At 35.6% G+C, this 13,540-nt stretch overlaps 1 protein-coding gene across 3 annotated transcripts; it reads left to right on the top strand.

Annotated features, from left to right (window-relative positions):
- Positions 1 to 1,126: 1,126 nt before the first annotated feature.
- LOC114281816 (mitogen-activated protein kinase kinase kinase YODA) lies at positions 1,127 to 10,982 on the top strand. 3 transcript variants are annotated; one of them, XM_082902535.1, is made up of 14 exons: positions 1,180 to 1,404; positions 1,911 to 1,982; positions 4,036 to 4,870; positions 5,031 to 5,765; positions 6,013 to 6,100; positions 6,246 to 6,308; positions 6,780 to 6,940; positions 7,053 to 7,128; positions 7,918 to 7,977; positions 8,064 to 8,171; positions 8,349 to 8,588; positions 8,933 to 9,024; positions 9,519 to 10,217; positions 10,349 to 10,982. In XM_082902535.1, exons 3-13 carry the CDS (start codon positions 4,311 to 4,313, stop codon positions 10,054 to 10,056), a joined length of 2,721 nt encoding a protein of 906 aa, XP_082758661.1. In that variant the 5' UTR covers positions 1,180 to 1,404; positions 1,911 to 1,982; positions 4,036 to 4,310; the 3' UTR covers positions 10,057 to 10,217; positions 10,349 to 10,982. The 3 variants fall into 3 exon arrangements, with proteins under 3 accessions (XP_028080211.2, XP_082758660.1, XP_082758661.1); XM_028224410.2 differs by lacking the exon at positions 1,911 to 1,982 and having other exon boundaries at positions 1,127 to 1,404; XM_082902534.1 differs by lacking the exon at positions 1,911 to 1,982 and having other exon boundaries at positions 1,127 to 1,430.
- The last annotated feature ends 2,558 nt before the right edge of the window (positions 10,983 to 13,540 follow it).

Raw genomic sequence — 13,540 nt, 5'->3', positions numbered from 1 at the left:
AAGGGGGCATCTAGTAAAATCGAGATTGCGTAACGCATGGGGGTAAATGATAATAACAATAATAATGGGAATAAAAATGAGTAAGTTGCGGTTAAAAATAATGAGAAGGAAGAGCAATGATCACATGCACTCAATCCCATCATAACACTCCCGTAAGCACTTCACTACCATGTGATCTGATTCAAGCTACAAAGTGACATCATAAGTATCGTAACGTACAGATATTATTGTCTCTATGGTACGTTATAAATCATATATCATCACTCTCCTCATGAGAGTCTTCTCTTTTTCAATAATTAATCCCATTTTTCTCCTCTATTCTATTGGTCTAATTATATATTTAGAAAAAAATTACAAATCAATGGTGATTTGAGAAAATAATTATTAATATATATATATATAATTTACAATTGTAATCATTTTTTACAAATACTTTTGAAACAATAATTACACTAACGATAAAAAATTTCTTAATATAAGTTTGATATAAAAATAAAAAAAAACCTCAGATCTCATGAAAATGAAAAACAGAAAAATCACTGTCTTATGGGTGATAAATGAATCAAATAATTTGAATTTGACTAGTTAAAAATTTATTCAAATTCAGTTCGTAAGCAAATAAGTTAACATTGAACGTATCTTGAAACTTATTAAAGTTTTAAAACAAAATTTAAACAATTGATTACTTATTGGGCTCAAAAATTGAACAACTCGACAAAAAATCGTTTGAGATTCACTAAAACAATGAACAAATCAAACTTTAACAAATTTTAAAATTTGTTAAAATTTTTAAACCAAACTTAAATAATTTCAAGTTAACTGTTTGGCTCGTTTACTACTCTTATTCTCTCTCCTTTTTTGTCCACATTTAGACTGAAAAGTGTTGTTTGAGTTCACAGAACCATTATGGTACCATTTTAATAATATATTTTTAAGATTTTACATGTATATCTTTTATTAAAAAAATTAAATTAATCTAATAAAATTTCTTCATTTTATAATATTTAATTTAATTTTTTTATAAATAATATAACTAAATAAATTCACTAAATAAATATTTGAATAATTAAAACAAGAAAACATCCTCAAATTGATTTTTGGACAAGAGAAAAACCGTGTTCATAATGAGACATCACCAAGTCTAATAGGGTCTTCTTTCTTCAATAATTAATCCTTTTTTTTTTTTTCCTCTTATTTTGTTCACATGTAACGCTCGTATCCTCTCTCTCTCTCTCTCTCTCTCTCTCTGTATATATATATACACGCACACTCTCTCTCTCTCTCACTAAATTGATGATATTCCATCTTCCACCAATCCCTTTCTTGGTCTGCTTTTTTCAGTTTGGCTTGGCGGTCTCGTCTCTGACGAAGCTGACACTTCGCAGCAGATGTGAATTCCGACCGGTGAGTCTCCATCTCCGGCCGGTGAGGTTAGGGTTTTTTTTAGTTGGTGTGCTGAGAGCTCGATTTTCAGCTACTGTAAAATTGACAAATTGTGATGTATCAACCTCATGCTTTTGTTTCTATATGCCTTTGCTTCTCTTAGGGTTTCTGTACCACTTTCACAAGTGTTTGTTCACTGTTTGTTTGTTCCTTTTCTCGCTTCAATTCAGTGAAATTTGCGTATTAGCTTTATTTTCAAGTGAATTTCGCCGAGGTTGTTAACCAACAATTTGTTAAAGATAAGTTTTTTATTTGTGTGTGTGTTTGTGTTTTTTGGGTTATGTTTTTGGTCCTATATCATGATATAAGGATTATGCATAGACGCAGAGTAGATACAGAAACCCATATCGTATATGGACATATGCATTTCATGTTATGTGATTTTTTTGGTTGATTGGTTGGAATTCTGGATCTCTGAGGAGAGATTGTGCTTTGAGTTTTTTGAGTTTGAGTTTGTTTTTATGCAGTATTGTCTAAAATGGGGTGTTGGAGGTTGGATCTGTTTCAGTTACGATTTATGACAATCGAGCTCTATTAAGGTAGTAGAAGTTACGTGGCAGGTGTTTTTTAATTTAATCTTTTTGTCACTACTTGATAAAATTGAGATGGAATGATTTATAGGAATGTGTAAATTTGTTACAACACAATCGTGTGCCGGGATACGTTATGATCACGTAGAATTGTTGAATTCGAATTAATGGGATAATAAATGGGGTCCATACAGATGATATGTAATTTAAACAAACATAGAAGAATTGAGTCTGTGAATGATATGCAATGTGCAGGAATGCAATTAGTCTATAGTATTAAACTTGATTTGATAAATGCAGGCTTTTAGTTGTTTAAATTAGTATTACTAGCAAGTGGTCACTCACTAGTTTAAGTTGTGTTGGCAAAAGAAAAGAACCAGAAGCTTCAATATCAGTGAATCCAATGACATGTAATCTATTGTTAAATGGTCTAGTTTATTTATGAAGAAGAAATTGAAGAGTTGTTGGTTATATAAATGATATACTTTTTGTTATTTTATTGTTTGTGTTTGGAAATTGGTTGGTGCTACCTTGGGCTTGGTACCATAATTTAGTGTAATGGAGGTTGCAATTGGAACTGTGTATGAGTATGAGGACTTCACTAGATCTATGTTTTCAATGCTTGCTATATAGTGAGGTTTTGAGACTTGGCAGAGATCATGTCAACTCAGCCAAGTCATGTTAATCTCACAGGCCATCAGAGCATATGGATGTGTGAGACAAGGGATTGGTGATATTTGGTCAGCTTGAGGGGATGTCTTGGGCATCTCAGAGAGACCATGCATCACGAATTGATGTGTTTTTGTCTTGCTATATGTGGAGAGATCTCGAGACATAGATTGGGCTCATCAAATTGTAGGGTTGTGACAAAATTTGAAGCTTGACACTGTCTTATACAACAATTGCATTAAACAAAAGGTTTTTGGTTGTGCTATTAAAACCATCTAATTTAAATGGGAAATATTCCGTACATTCCATATACGTTAGTGTTGTTATTCTGAATATGCAATTATGACATACATGGTGCAACACTAGGACAAAATTCTTCTGAATCTGACTAGCTTTACAAACTTTGTGCATCCATGTTGAAGCTATTGAAATTTCCTTATGCAGGATGATGCCTTTGATTTGAATAGATTACTAGCTCGGCAAGTATTAATATATGCTAACTTTTTAACTTGAACAACTTTTCTTTGGGCATACCTGTTTATATGCTTTCCCTGTAGGGGATTGTTTTTTAAACCTGCTATAGGGATATCAGAGAAATCTTCCCTTTTTTGGCTTCTACGATGAGTCCCTCCTTTTTCTTCTTGTTGTCGAGGGGCATGTTAGGAATTGACCCTTACTAACTAAGATCGGTGAAACACGAAATAACAAACAATGAAGGAAAAAACGAATCAAACAAATCACACACACACAAGAACACAAGGATTTACATGGTTCACCTCAGAATAGGGCTACGCCCATAGCTGCTGCGGTTTTCATTATGATCAGAAAAATACAGCTCTTGCTTAACCGAAAAGAGGCGCCCCTCATCTATTTATAAGTATAGATATAGAGTTGCACGAAAGCAATATGGGAATTATGAAAGTACCCAAAAATTTCGGCCGGGAGGAGGGGGTAAACCCCCCGGACCCCCTCCCCCTTGGGGAGAGGCCTCCCTAAACCCTCCATGGAATGCAATGTTTGAGGGAACAGTAGGGTTGAGTGAATAGTACTTATCAGGGTCGGTAGGGCAGGTGGCGGTGTGGTTTTTCTAAAGTGTTTCTTTTGTTTGATGTACATAGTTTGCAACTCTCCTTCCTAATTTAATTCTTTCTATATTGAACAATTGATCCATGTTCTCAATCATTAATGTGCTGAAAAGTTGTTGACTTGTGAACTCCTTGTTTCTTTCTTTTTCTGGCTAAATTCTCACGTCAATTTATTTGCACTATCCATGTGTCCACATTATACGCGTCTTATGATATTAAAATAAAAAAATAAAAAAAATTTGCATGTGTATTACCTCGTTTCTCTTTTGTTTTGGGTTAGAAGCTAATATTGTTAGATTTGCATGCAGGGTCTTCTGGTGCGCAACAACTCTTTTTGAACCACCCCTGTATTGACATTCTTAAATGGAGTAGTTGCCTCTTTGTCATGCTCTTTCTTTCTGGAAACTTTGTGGAGAAGGCTATTGTACTTAAATCTCGATATCAAAACATACGATTGCCAAAGATAGTTACCAGTATGATGCACATGTGATAAATATTTCTTCTGATATAATTCATTTGTATTCAAAGTGTGGTTGTTGGAGTGAAATTTGCTCGTCTTTACTGTAAATTTGTTTACATAATCATGTCTCCTTGGTGGGGAAAATCTTCATCCAAAGAAGTAAAGAAAAAAGCAAACAAGGAAGGTTTCTTTGATACAATCCACAGAAAATTCAAGATTTCTTCTGAAGAAAAGTGCAACAGGCCTGGAGATTCTCGGAAACATTGTACTGACACTGCTTCAGAAAAGGGATCTCTGTCTCATGCACAGTTGCAATCACCATCACCATCACCCTCGACACAAGTATCACGCTGTCAAAGTTTTGCTGAAGGGCCTCGTGCCCAACCACTTCCCCTTCCTGGAGTGCACCTTACTAGTGTAGTTCATACTGATTCTACAATTAATGCATCAACCAAACCAGGATTTAACAAAGGCCTCAAGCCGTCACTTTCTCTGCCCCTTCCTAGACCTGAAAATTTTCCAAACAGGCCAGACCCTGCAGATGCTGTGGGTGATTTAACGACAGCTTCTGTTTCTAGTGATAGTTCGATTGATAGTGATGATCCTACTGAATCACGTCTCTTGAGCCCTCAGGCATCTGACTACGAAAGTGGGAACAGAACTGCTATGAACAGCCCTACCACGTGAGTTTTCATATGTATAGTTAATAATTAAGTTGTTTTTTCAAAATAGTATGATGTTCAATGCATGATAACCATGTATGCCTGTGTTGTCATTGTCTTTCTTCTGCTGTCTTTTCTGTTCCTTCAATACCTAACAAAGTTTTTTCTGTCTATGCTGAAGCTTAAAGCTTAAGGAACAATCCCCCGTTTCCAATCGAAAGAACGCAAGGGAGCTCTTGAGGCCAGCTAACATTTTGTTGAACAACCAGACTCACCCTACATCGCCTAAGCAAGGACTTGGAAGCACTCTTGTGCCAAATTTTCATATTCCCTACCATGGTGCTGTGTGTAGTGCTCCAGACAGCTCAATGTCAAGTCCATCTAGAAGTCCAATGAGAGTATTTGGCCATGAACTAGTCATGAACTCTGGTTTCTGGGGAGGAAAGCCCTATCCAGATGTAGCTTTGCTCGGGTCTGGTCAATGCTCTAGTCCAGGTTCAGGGCACAATTCTGGGCAGAATTCAGTAGGAGGAGATATGTCTGGACAGCTGTTTTGGCCGCACAGCAGGTGTAGCCCTGAGTGCTCTCCTATACCTAGTCCAAGAATGACAAGCCCTGGCCCCAGTTCCAGAATACACAGTGGTGCTGTCACCCCTCTGCATCCCCGAGCTGGCCTTGCAGCCATGGAGATACCTGTAAAATGGTCTGATGAGAAGAAGCAACAAAGCCACCGGTTGCCCCTCCCCCCATTAACAATCTCTAACTCATGCCCATTTTCTCCTTCATATTCAACAACAACTCCACTGCCACGAAGTCCTGGCAGGGTAGAAACTCCAACAAGTCCTGGTTCGCGCTTTAAGAAGGGACCTCTGCTTGGAAGAGGCACATTTGGACATGTGTATCTTGGTTTTAACAGGTTTGTATTGCAAAGGGGCTGCAATTTCACTCTTCCTTTTACATTAATATTATCTATTTCTTATTGCAGATATTTTCCTCACAGTTGCTGGTATATTAAATATTGGTCTGATGACTTTATTTGATAGAGGCTTTTACTTGTGTGATCTTTCAGATTTGTTCATACATTTTATACAACCTATTCTTTTGTGCTGGTTTTTTGTCTGTGCTTTCGCATGTCTGATTTTATTTTACTACCTGGCTTGTAGTGAAATTGGTGAGATGGGTGCAATGAAGGAGGTGACACTATTTTCAGATGATGCAAAATCAAAGGAAAGTGCACAACAGCTGGGACAAGTACGTTTTCTGGGTTGATATGTTGAAATATAGCAGTTTGAAGAATAAAAATTATGTCTTTATATGTTTTATTTGAGATTTGTCTTTGTGCATGTTTTTTGTAACTTGAGAGGAAAACTTCATACTTGCAATTGGTATTTGACAGGAAATTGCACTACTGAGTCGATTGCAGCATCCAAATATAGTCCAGTACTATGGATCTGAGACAGTATGTCTTTTGTGCAATTTGGTGTAGTTCTCTACTTTTCTTTTTCAATTTATTTATTATTTTTTTGCGTGTGTGCCATCTTAGTATTTATATATGCATATGAACAAGCTAGAAGAGTGGTCTATTTCATTTTTCTAGTAGTAGCTGTGAACTTTCTGAAACGTATGTAAATTTCGGGTCTGACTGTCGTTGAGATTTGCATCATGAAGGATCTTTACATTATGATTGTTGTCCAATCTTCTATGGTTTTGAAAAAGCTGCAGTATTGTGTATTGAGTCAATGGATAACAATTGTCAATATTTTTAGGATTACTTCTCCTATATTTGTGTAAAAAAGTTAATAAGAGTTGTTGTATGGTAGTATATCTTGACTTGAAGTTAATTCTTATGGGGTAATATTTGATCATTAGATGGCTATAGAGGGTTCAGATTGTGTTAACTCTTACTCTAAGCTCTGTATTCTTTCAACAGGTAGATGACAAACTATACATATATCTGGAGTATGTATCTGGTGGTTCCATCTACAAACTTCTTCAAGATTATGGTCCACTGGGTGAAATAGCTATTCGTAGCTACACTGAACAAATATTGTCTGGGCTCGCATATTTGCATGCTAAAAATACAGTTCATAGGTGAGTTTACCTTGTGTTAATTGTTGATTGCTTCTTATTATATTGTGGGCATGGCAATTTGTTTTAATCATCTCACAACAGATTTTACTATGTACCAACCATTTATCTTCAGGGACATCAAAGGAGCAAATATACTGGTTGACCCCAGTGGCCGTGTGAAATTGGCCGATTTTGGGATGGCAAAACATGTAAGAAGATTTCTCTACATTTTTATGCATGCTATACTTCGACATGTTTGAACATGAAGCTGGTTCAGCAACATTCCATCTAAAATCAACAATGGCTTAAATGTCAGAAAAATTCATACAAATAATTGGGATAGGAATAATTAGGAAAATATGAGAATTATGAAAGTTCATAGCAGAGTTATAAAATTTAGCCTTGACATCAACCATTTCTGATGGCTGGTGAAGGGGTGAGTCATTCAACAGGTGGGTCAATCAGAAAAATATTATATCAAAAATCCGTAAATTCACAGTAAAATATTGGCATATTATAGACAAGTTACTTTTATTTATTATACACTTCGAATAAAATACACTTTGAATAAAATCCCTACTCCCTAGCAAACTTCCTTGCTTTAAGAAGTAAATGTGGAGTATTAGGTATGTGATCAACCAATGCTGCTTGAACTTAGTGTTTGCAAAATGGGGATTATATGCTGCATAGGTGGCCACTCTATTTTTTTTTTTTGGTTGATATGACAGTTGCAGATTGTATGCCAACATTGATGTGAATATAATCTTTGGAAAGCTTTACTGTGAATGTCATGTATACGTAGCCAATTGAGGAAGCATGGAGATAAGCTTCCTGGGGAACAGAAAGAAAGGGAAGTGGGGGATGGGGATGTTTGGGAATAATTGGTTTAAGGACCCACTTGTTCCTATCTGTATCAAATCTCAATATTTTGTGCACATCTACATCTTTAATGAAACTGCATTCCTTCGTTTATCAAATTTAACCAATTTAATTTGCAGATTACAGGACAGTCCTGTCCATTATCATTCAAGGGAAGCCCTTACTGGATGGCACCTGAGGTTAGCATGGTTATGTAGTCATCATTTGTCTCGCTTTTCTTGACAAAGCTTTCAAGTGATATTTCTAGATTGCATTGCTTGTTCAGGTTATAAAGAATCCAACCGGTTGCAATCTTGCTGTAGATATATGGAGCCTTGGGTGCACAGTTTTGGAGATGGCTACAGGGAAACCACCCTGGAGCCAATATGAAGGGGTTAGTGGATTTGAATGCAACAGGCTAAATTTCTTTCCTTTTTTTTTTTTTTTTTTTTTGTCGCACATAAGCAATGCTGAGTCTCGTATTAGCTAACAATATATCTTGCTGAGTGCTCTTTCATGCTAAAAAATATGTGATTGCTTGACCTTTCTTCTCTTATTATTTCTGGTGAAGGTTGCCGCTTTGTTTAAGATTGGAAACAGCAAGGAACTTCCTGCAATCCCGGAAAATCTCTCAGATGAGGGCAAGGACTTTGTGAGGCTGTGTTTACAGCGCAATCCTTTGCACCGTCCTACAGCCGCTAAGCTTTTGGAGCACCCTTTTGTAAACAATGCTGCAACTTTTGAGAGACCCATTCTAGATTCTGAACCTCCAGAGCCATCACCTACAGTTACAAATGCTTTGAGATCTCTGGTATGAGTGGCTTTTTTTGCTGTGCCTATGCTATCCTTTACGTTGTTTGCAGCTTCTGCTATTATATGCCACTAGTTGCATTCATGCAAATTCTTGGTGGCACAAGCTTTTAGCATTGCACCAAAAGCAATGGCCCATCTCATAAATATAATTTTGAATAAATGAAAAATCTAACTAAATTAATGCTGGGAATTTTTTTTTTTATATGTATATATAAATTGTTGGTTTCTGGTGTCCTATTGATTTTTATTAAATTGGTTGTCTTCTTTTAATTCCTGTTATATGTTTCAGCTTTTGTTATTTGCCTGGGCTTAACTCTTGGTTGATGCACTTGATGTTCTTAGGACACCGGACATACCAAAAACCTATCTTGCTTGGACTCGGAGGGAATGGCTGTCCATCACCCTAGGGGTTTGAAAACTAGTTCAGGATTCAGGTCTCTCTCTCTCTCTGTGGGACAGAAATGCACACAGGCATCTACATGCATGCATTAAATAAATCATGTCTACTTGCATTTTGGTTCCTTCAGTTTTCATGTAATTTGAGATTCGCATTTTGGTGCCGCCTTTATGCTGATGCAATTGCATAAATAATTCTCTCTTAAATCATTGTGAATATACCTTACTAGTGGTTATTATGTCATCATAAATTGTTTTACCTTGTTGGAAGAAGTAATTCCTTAAAAAACTTCTCTTAAATTTATGCGACTCTGAATATACCTTAATAGTGGTTATTATGTCATCATAAGTTGTCTTACCTTGTTGCAACGGTGATGACTATCAAGGTATGTCATATCAACTTTTCGCTGTGATACCAATCTCTTCATTGCCTTATGTTGACTGTTATACTGCTACTATTGGAATATAGTGGTTGTGATCTGGCCTAAGGTGATCATGAGGAAATTTCTTATTCATTTCTGTTTATTTCCAGTGATGCCAATGCCCATGTGCCGAGGACCAACATGCCATCACCAGTTTCTCTCATTGGGAGCCCCCTACTACATTCACGGTCACCACAACATCTGAGTGGAAGAATGTCTCCCTCTCCTATTTCCAGCCCTCGTACCCCATCCGGTTCATCCACTCCTCTCACTGGGGGCAGCGGTGCCATTCCATTTCATCACCTGAAGCAGCCAACCTACTTGCACGAAGGCATGGGAACAATTCCAAGGTTCCAAAACAATCTCTGCTCAAATGTCAGCACTTCCTATCATAACCCCAAGCCTGACATATTTCGAGGAATGCCACAAGCCTCTCATGTTTTCCGGGAATTAGTTTCATCTGAAAATGGTTTTCCAGGAAATCAGTTTGGACCACCTGTCCAAGGGGACTCAAGGGAACTATATGACAGACAGTCGGCATTGGCAAATCGTGTTTCCCAGCAACTCTTGAAGGATCATGTTAAGTTGAACCCCTTGTTGGACCTTAATCCAGGTTCTCCGATCCTTGGTCGCACCAACAGAATCTGACCACCTGATCAGAGCTGGCTCTCGGGCATATATGTAATCAACAAATTGTACAATAGGAATCCAAAGAGAATCTCTGAAATAAGTTTATATCTTTTGGAACCTGAAATGGAAGGAGGGAGAGAGATTATACATCATTGCATTGGGTTTTCATGTTCTGTATGGTAAGTAACAGTGCTATAAAAAATTATTAGCTGCACTTGGGTTGAATTTATTGCCAAATTTTCTTGTAACAATTTTAGATGCTTTGGATGCGCAAAACTGATCTGGATAGCTGAAAATTTTGCTTTTACAGAAAGACGACCTCTGGGGTTCCAGCATTCAGCATTGCCATACATTGAAGAACAAATAGACTAGTGTAAAGAAGTGTACATTTTGTGGTCATCATACATGGTAGATGAAGCTCAGAGCACCTTGGAGCGATTCGACTCCAACTCCGTTGACTTGTTCATTACCGTTATTTTTCTTTCTTTTTTTTCAATTGGTGGGGGAAAGGTAAGTGAAAGAACTGTACAGGAGCTTGGGTGCCCAGATTTTGTGGGAAGGCAGTTGTAGAAAATGCTGGGCATGCCATGTTCGATCTGATAATTACATGGAAGATTGAGAGCACTCTGGAGGGTTTGGACCTCATCGACTTGTTCAGTTTCTAGAGTTTAACCACTTAACCATTAGGCGCTATCGGTGTGGGATAGAGAGACTGAAAATGTCTACACCAGAGGCAGATCCAGTTTACATGTCAATGGATGCTTTCCGTCCTTCCATTTCCATTTCTTAGCATATAATGTTTTGCATTTGTCTCTCTCTTGGTACTCTGTTTCTTTGCGATCTTTAATTTAAAGACAAGATAACCATAACTTGGTTCCTTTCCTGCAACAATTGTCAAAATCTGGAAAGTACTGGCATTTCTTAGTTTTAATCATATTTCTCAATGTCGGTGTTTTTCTTTTCCCTCGTCTCAACTATAAATTCAACCAGCATCCGTCTTGTTTGGTGTAACTTGTTTGGTGTAACTTACGTAGTTGTTTATATATATATATATATTGGAAATCCGTTCTAGATTATTTGGTGCAATTTTTGTTTATAATTTATGATAAATAAGTTTTTAAAAAAAAAAAAAAAAGTTGTTTATTGGGAAGCAAACAAGTTGGTATTTTTAACTTTTACTTTTTAATTATTAATTTTTAATTTGTAAAAAATTGAAGAAGTTACACCAAATGTGGCTGAAGTGGAAAATGGTAGAAGTGCGGACTCAAATGTGGATGAACATGGAAAGAACAAAATTTGAATAAGCTATGCACAGAAATATCCTATTATCTTGCACTTGTGACTTGTTTACATACAATCTTTCTTAAACCTTACGAGACGAAATTACTTTAGATAAAAAGTAAAGATCAATAAATAATAGTTATTTCTTCTAAGGTGAGATAATTATGTAAGAGCAAGTGGGGTAAGCAGTAAGATAAATAGATAAGTTGTATACTGCAGACGTCAAAATGTAATTTTGAAATCTGCTAAAATCTGCCATCCTCTTGTACAAAATGGCCAACTTTGCCATGAGTAATATATATGTAAATTCTCACCATCAAAGTCTTCTTTCTATATTTGCCCCTAACTTCCATTAAAATTTGTGAATGGATAGACAAATTTTAAAGCATAGGTCAACTGAATTATCAATTTTTGCTATTTGATCCATCTAAATCAGTCGACTCATGTTCTCAAACTGCACGGATTAATTTGAGTCTACACAATTTGTAGATAGATGGACAAATTTTAATAGATGGCAACTGACAATTTCTCCAACATCTTCTCCAATACATATTCTCACGCAAGATCTTGACGACGACTATTCTGACACATGTCAATGAGTGGACCTTAATAATTTGTAGCAAGAACAATCACATGTGACTCTGACAAAAACAAGCACTGACAAAAACAAACTCGTAATCAAAAGCAAATTCCAACTTACCAATAATTCATAACACGGACAATCTCATGTAACTTTGACAAAAGCAAGCCCAGGAGCAAAAATAGATTCCAACTTATTTCTTCAAACTTCAATTCATTTCATATCCATCTTTCCAGTTCTACATAAGCTTATGCTTTCAACATGCAGAGGCAAGCTTTTGAATTTGCAAGTTTTTATTAGCTATTAGAGTGAGTGTGAAAAGTATAAGTGTGTAAGCAGTGTGCGTGTACGAAATAGCAAGTCGGCATTCCAAGGGCGGTGTATGCTTTGCCCAACCTATTTCCAAGCTTGTGAGCCTTTGTAAGTTTGTTTATTACTATTATGCTTTTAATTTTTGATATTCGTACTGAAATTAATGATAGTTTGTAACATATATTTGATTTAGAAGAAGAATTAAATTATTTAGCCAAACTACTAATTTTTTGTCATCTTAATCTATTTAATTCAACTTACTTATCTTCTCAAATTGCACAAGCCAATTGAACTCAGTCCTATTCAATTAAATTATTTAGCCAATTGACACGATTTAAAGAATGTTTTACACACCCCTATTCAATTGGAGCATTGGCAATTGCAAATTACTGGTTTAAACATTGGAGGAATTATTTTTATTGATTTAAATAAACAGAATTCAAGGGAGCCAAGACCTGACATGTAGAGGCTAGCCAGATTACTACAACCCACTGAAACATTGTTGGAAGATTCAAAAGGAAATGCAAAGAGTAAAAGACACTATTTTAGGTATCTTCATGGGTTCTCATTGTGACAAACGAATCGAATTATTTATGAATAGTTTCAAGCTCAATTTATTCAAAATTTGCTTGAGCCTAGTTTGTTTATTAAATAAACAAGTTTGAATTAAATTTTAAACTTATTTATTAATTGAGTCAAGCTCGAATAGTTCAAAAGCTTAACTCAATAAGACTCGGGAATCATGAACATAAAAAAAATAATAAATTAATATTTATTTTTAATAAAATATCAAATAATTTTTGTATTAATTTATTTTTTTTTTGTATATATGTTTAGCAGTATTTATATAAATTTACATATTTAAATTGAGATAATATTTAATATTATTAATATAAACATTCGTATATTTTATTCATAATTTTTTATTTTTTTATTTTAATAAATTAATTAACTTAAATTTTTTTTTTTTTCAAACTCAATCTCGTTTGCTCATAATTTTTTATTTTATTATTTTTATAAATTAATTAATTTAACTATATTTTTTTTTAAAACTCAAACTTAAACTTGTTCATATAATAGAGTAATTTCTCAAAATCGAATAGGGAATTTTTCAAATATTTGACCAACTAAACTCGAATTCAATCATTTAGACTCGACTTGAGCTTCACTCAACCTCAACTTTGTTCCGCTCAACTCCAGTTGCTTGCAGCCAGCATTGTTGATGCAACCCCAAGCCTTCCTCCATGAACATTTCTACCATTCAATCAATTCAATGCCTAAGAAGTTAAGCTCAGCATTAAGGTTGCCAATATTCATAACAGAATTGCG

This window comes from Camellia sinensis, chromosome 13, assembly GCF_055761805.1.
Source record: "Camellia sinensis isolate YWXY chromosome 13, ASM5576180v1, whole genome shotgun sequence".
NCBI classification, from domain to species: domain Eukaryota; kingdom Viridiplantae; phylum Streptophyta; class Magnoliopsida; order Ericales; family Theaceae; genus Camellia; species Camellia sinensis.
Note: the sequence above shows the minus strand (reverse complement) of the source record. Positions and strands in the feature narration are given on the sequence as shown.